Source organism: Nicotiana sylvestris, chromosome 10 (assembly GCF_000393655.2).
Source record: "Nicotiana sylvestris chromosome 10, ASM39365v2, whole genome shotgun sequence".
Lineage (NCBI taxonomy): Eukaryota > Viridiplantae > Streptophyta > Magnoliopsida > Solanales > Solanaceae > Nicotiana > Nicotiana sylvestris.
The window spans coordinates 109,161,873-109,167,872 of record NC_091066.1 but is presented as its reverse complement, the minus strand read 5'-3'; the positions used below and the strand labels follow the sequence as shown (position 1 = coordinate 109,167,872).

The window sequence follows — 6,000 nt, the reverse complement described above, 5'->3', positions numbered from 1 at the left end:
ATGAAAAATCCCTTTCCCTAATATTGAGAAGCCGAAGGAGCCGAATTCGGACAAGCAAATACAAATTCTAGCAGATACCACACTCTGACGTAAACCTCTCCGCAGGTCCGAGCGTATTTCCTTTCCTGATTCTTCCTCTATGATTGCTTTGTCGTCCGATTCGAATTTTATTTTCTTCTTGTTCAGCTATCATAAATCCACAGGTGTATTGTGATTAGTTCTTTGTATACGATTATAGTATTGTATCAAAGAAAAAAAGAAGAAGTGATGGCGTGGAGGCTGAGCAGGGGTGATATAGCCGGATTCAGAATACTGTTTAGTTTGGGGATATTGTACGGATTGATATCGGTGCTGGTATACTCCATCATTCACATGAAGTTCATCACACCACTTGGGATGGAGGCTCCTCTTGATCGCTTCTCTGAGGGCAGAGCTGTTGAGCATGTTCGCGTCTTGTCTAAAGATATCGGAGGTCGCCAGGTATACTGTATTTGCACTGTGCAGCCCTAATCAGTATTCAATTGCTTTGTTGTTGCTGCTGAGAATGCATGGAGTAGGGGGAGATGAAATTATATTCCTCAATCCTTGTCTGCTTAATTAATGCGATAGTCATGAGATATTAACATGAAACAAATGCAACACATGTTCAGTTGAAAAAAGCTTTTCTTTGTGAACACTATTTTTGGAAAAAAAGTTTGTGGAACTTGAGATGAGTTTGGATAGTTGCAGCTTTTTTTTTTAAAAAAAAAAAAAAATCTAAGATTTATGAGTGTTTTGTGGGTGGAAGAACAAAAAAATTCTTTGGAAACTACCCTCAAACCACAACTTAAAAAAATAGTTTTTGCGTGAAAAGAGGTTCAAAAAATTTGAGCAAACACCGGATTGAATTTTCTAATGAAAATTTTGAGGAAAAAAGGTTTCATGGACAATAACTTTTTGTGGCATTCTGTTGTTTACGACTGGGTTTTGTGAGGTGTGAATGTGTAATGAAGGGATGTTGTCCTATACGAAATAAAGAGAAGAATGTTGTTGGGCTTATATTGAAAAACACTTCTACACTCGCTTAAAAGGTTGGGAAGAAGGCAAGCCCTCACGTCGTCGCTCGGCTCAGCTTTTGATTTGGCTTCGCATTAGGATTTGGTCAAATGATCTGATTGATAGATTAATTTTTAGATTAATAAATTCTGTTTATTTTTTATTTCAGTGTGTGTTTGGTATGAAGTAAAACATTTTCCGGAAAATGTATTCCAATTTACCATGTTTGGTTGGCAAAAATGTTTTCCGTACCAAGAGGACCGTACCAAGAGGAGGGAAAACATTTTCCAAAACTCTTATTCAACCTTCTCCGTCCTATTTTCCATGTCCACCAACCCCCACAACCTACCCTACCCCCAAACCTTCCCAACCCCTATCCCTTCCCCCGACCACACCCCACGCACCCCAACCTCGTCCACTACCCACCCTAAATAGAACTATTATTAAGAGTACTTTTTTTTAAGACTTTCTTTTCATGGTGTAGATAGAGTTTTTTTTCCAACAAAATGAGTATATTCTTTTCATGATATAGTAAACGTATTTTCTTTCATTTCAACATAACGAGTACTTTTTTTGATGATGTGGAAAAAAGTATTTTCTTTCATTTCAACAAAACGAGTAATTTCTTTTCATTATGTAGAAAAGTATTTTCTTTTCCTAGAATAGAAAAAGTATTTTTTTCTAAAAAATGAGTACTTTCTTTTAATAATGTAGAAAAAATACTTTCTTTCATTTCAACGAAACGAGTACTTTCTTTTTATGATATAGAAAAAGTATTTTCTTTCAATTTAACAAACTAAGTATTTTCATTTCCTGGAATAGAAAAAGTATTTTGTTTCAAAAAATAAGTACTTTCTTTTCATGATGTAGAAAAAAGTAATTTCTTTCACTTTAACAAAACGAGTAAATTCCTTTCATGATGTAGAAAAAGTAATTTCTTTCATTTCAACAAACTAAATATTTTCTTTTTCTGAAATAGAAAAAGTATTTTTTTCCCAACAAAGCGAGTATTTTTCTTTTCATGATATAGAAAACGTATTTTCTTTTATTTCAACAAAAAAATATTTTCTTTTCATGATGTATAAAAAGTATTTTCTTTCATTTCAACAAACTAAGTATTTTCTGTCGTGATACAAAATGAGTACTTTCTTTTGATGATGTAGAAAAATATTACAAAATGGGTATTTTCTTTTCATTATGTAGAAAAATTATTTTCTTTCACTCAACAAAATGAGTAATTTCTTTTCATATTGTAGAAAAGATACTTTCTTTTTCAACAAAATAAAGTATTTTCTTTTTAGTTATCGAGCTCAAATTTTAACGTTGTTCTTGTATGAAAAAGTAAAGTAGCACATTAGTTCCTTTGGGTTTGTCTGAATTTTGAAAAGAATAATTAAATTCTTGAAGAAAATAGAGTCCGGAGGAGTGGGGAAAGAGTACAGGAAACATGAGGATTTTGGTGAAAGTGGGTTGAGGAGAGTAGCATAAAAAATTATTTTCGTAAAAATATTTTATGCTATCTAACCAAACACTAGAAAATATTTTCTGGAAAAAGTTTTCCACTCATTAACCAAACAAGAGAAAATAAGTGCTAAAACCACTCATTTTTCAGGAAAATATTTTCCAGGGAAAACATTTTCCAGTGTACCAAACACACCCTTAGTTTGTGACTTTTTCCATAAAAGTTAATTGGTTTTCCCGAAAAGGCACATGATTTTTCTGAAAAGACACCAAAAAAGGTTGCATTTGAAGTCCACCTTTTCACTTTGCATCCTTTTGTTTGCTATAAATACCGAGGCTGGCCTCATATTTCACTCACTAATTTTTGAAACTTCTACATTATTTTCCAAACACAGCATAAAGAGTGTGTGATTTGTTCCGGTCTTTGCGTTCGTAGTTTGTTGTAGTTTGAAGAATGGCTACTCTAACAAAGGTATATCCGTTGAATCCTGGGAGGAAATAATCCATCACCTCGGATACTGTGACGGGATTAAATTCCTTAAGGATACACAAGGAATTCTATAGGCTCAGAACAATTATTTCAAGTTTATGTTTATTCGTTTTTCCAGTTTATTTCGTTTATTCTAGTTTCTTTTCGAACATGGTAGTTAACAATGGCTAATGCTATATATTCTTGTTATTTTCTTGCTTTAGAATTTGAACTAGACGCTTGCATAGATTTGGGTTATCCTTTATTCTCTTTCTTTGTCTTCTTTAAGATATAATGCGTGCAGGTAAACTTTTTATGTATAGGAAGGGCGTCAAGGTTTGAAACAAGCAGCTCAATATATTAAGACGCAGTTGGAAATGATGAAGGAGCGAGCTCAGCCTGGTATTAGGTCGGTCTTACTGGGAAACTCCTTTTAACTTGTTGAAGTCATCTTCAGGTAATTCCTAATTGTTGAACTAACAATTTGAGATTCTTATTCTTGCAGAATAGAGATAGAGGAGACCATTGTTAATGGCTCCTTCAACATGATCTTTTTACGGCATGGCATTTCCCTGGCTTATAGAAATCATATAAATATTATTATGAGGTAAACCTCCATGAATGTGACATACAATCTTATATATTTGTACATTTCATTATCCACCAATACTTTTGTTGGTTTTTTTTCCTTTCTCTTTTCTTTTGTCTAATTTCTTAAAGCATAAAGATAAGTGAGTGTTAGTACCTAATTCTTTCCCTCATTTCATCAATTAAAGGATTTTCTTTTTGGTGGAGCTCATCTATAGGAGTCATGGATCTTTTGCTTTCGAAAGAAGTACCTTTCACTTGTTCCAATTATGAAAAGCCTGAAGAAGTTACAGACATCTTTTGGAAAGTAGTTGACAAATTGTTATTGATATTCGATTGTAACCTCTTATACCTAATAGAAGGGGATTTTAAGTTTTAATTCAAACCTGCAACACCTTAAATATGTTTAATAGATGAAACTGAAAGTAACAAAATCAATTTCAGAATCTCATCAGTAGATTCAGGAGAAAATGATACTGCAGTTTTGGTCAATGGCCATTTCGATACTCCACCTGGTTCTCCAGGAGCTGGTGATTGTGGTTCATGTGTTGGTATGTATATCTTATTTTCGATCTATGCTTTCCGGCTGTTTTCATAGTTGGTCATATCTATTTTGAATCTTAAACAGCATCGATGCTCGAGCTAGCAAGACTCTCTATAGATTCTGGCTGGATTCCACCTAGACCAGTTATATTTCTGTTTAATGGAGCTGAAGAACTGTTTATGCTGGTAAGATCTCCGTTATTAAGATTAATGGACTTAAAGAATCATGAACTATGCTTTTGTATTGTAGTTCTTGGAAGTAGGTGCTACTTTTCCATTTCGTCCCATTTTCCTAATGCATGATTCTTAGAAAATTATGTGATTCGGCAGTATTTCAACTATCCTTGAGTTTGTTCTCTCCAATCTCTGTCCTTTGTACTCTTTAGTCTTCTGAACTGTGAAAGATGCGATGAATATACATTCTCAGAGACACAGATTTGTATTCTTAAATAGTTTCTCTGAAGTATCTGGAATGCTTTTTTGGTACTATTCATTTCATACTTTTAAAGCATATGTTTAATATGAGATGTTCCTTATTGTTATATGGACAGGGTGCTAAATATGATGATTGCATGATGTTGATGCTAGGTTCTTTTGTCAATTTTGAGAGTCATATTAGATATGAGAGTTATATTTCTCCTGTGATTGATAAAGGGCTTTCCAAGTTCTACTAGTGCAACCCCATCTTTACCTCTGAGATATAAGGTTTTTCATAGAGCTTATGATAGGCCCTCTGGTTATGTTTAATGTCTCATGATCAAAATTCAAAAGTTCTAAAATTTAGAGAATGATAAGGTTCTGCCTCCTTCAATTTTTTAATTCTTCCTTCTGTTCCTTGATAAATGTGATCTTATTTGCACATCTTCTCTGATCAGTAGGACCAGATTTACAATCTTGGATTGTAGTTCAAGTAAACACTCACATGCATTTGATCATACTGTAAACACATTTTGTCTTTAGTTACTAATGTCTCATGGCTGCTTGGATTTTTGATATCTGAAGTTGTGCGAATCACTTCCACGAGATCAAGGAGTTGTGCTATCTCAATTATCATTGTTGGTGTTCAGAATGCTTCATGTAGATCAGTAGATGATTTGAAATATAAGCAAGTTAAACATAAGAGTTTGCTGATGAGTTTTTCAGGGTTCACACGGTTTCATAACTACACATAGATGGAACGAGACGGTTGGAGCATTTATAGATATTGAAGCATCTGGGACCGGAGGCTTTGGTAGGTGCCTGCATTCATACTATTGTGGCATGTTTATTACTTGCTTCCTGCTATTACAATCTTGTAAAGAGGGATAAATGAAAGCATAGGGATAAATATAAAGCATTATTTTTTTTTGTTGCCCAATGCTAAAGTAATTGATTGGTAAGGGAGAAGGATTGGTCTGGAATCATTTTATGGAGAATATTTTGTCATGACCCAAATTACCCATGCTGTGATTGGCACCCAACACCCCCATGTTGAGCGAACCATGAACATTTACCAGATATAAATTATAATATGGACAGTAATATAATAATCAGAATCTAATAAATCTGATACAACACATAAATCAACATAATACAGGACTGGGTTCCAACTAAGTCATGAGCCTGTAGAAGTAGAAAAGTACATCAACAGTTTGAATACAAACTACATAAAGATAAAAGAGAAGCCAAGCCACTGCAAACCCGGCAAGAAGCAAGAAGCTCACCACTGATACTGATATAAATGCTGGAATCTCAATCACGGGTCCCTCTAGTACTTGGATCCGAATATGCATATAGATTGCAGGGAAAAGAGGGCGAGTAATCATTGACCGCCTCCCACGAAGCATTGGCAAGAGTCAATTAAGAAAGTAGTCATTAAAACATAACTCGAGCCAGTATTATATTTGTGAGAATGCACGGGAGAA

At 34.2% G+C, this 6,000-nt stretch overlaps 1 protein-coding gene across 4 annotated transcripts in view; it reads left to right on the top strand.

The window, feature by feature from the left end:
* The window catches only part of LOC104234964 (uncharacterized), a 43,396-nt gene continuing 37,396 nt past the window's right edge, over positions 1–6,000 (top strand). Inside the window, exons 1-7 of one of the 4 annotated variants that reach the window (XM_009788620.2) lie at positions 1–105; positions 204–480; positions 3,289–3,374; positions 3,471–3,572; positions 3,998–4,104; positions 4,182–4,282; positions 5,240–5,327. In XM_009788620.2, the coding sequence (XP_009786922.1) occupies positions 268–480; positions 3,289–3,374; positions 3,471–3,572; positions 3,998–4,104; positions 4,182–4,282; positions 5,240–5,327 (697 nt within the window). In that variant the 5' untranslated portion in view covers positions 1–105; positions 204–267. Of the gene's footprint in view, positions 106–186; positions 481–3,269; positions 3,375–3,470; positions 3,573–3,997; positions 4,105–4,181; positions 4,283–5,239; positions 5,328–6,000 lie in introns of those variants that run through there. The other 3 variants (XM_009788621.2, XM_009788619.2, XM_009788622.2) reach the window with 3 other exon arrangements.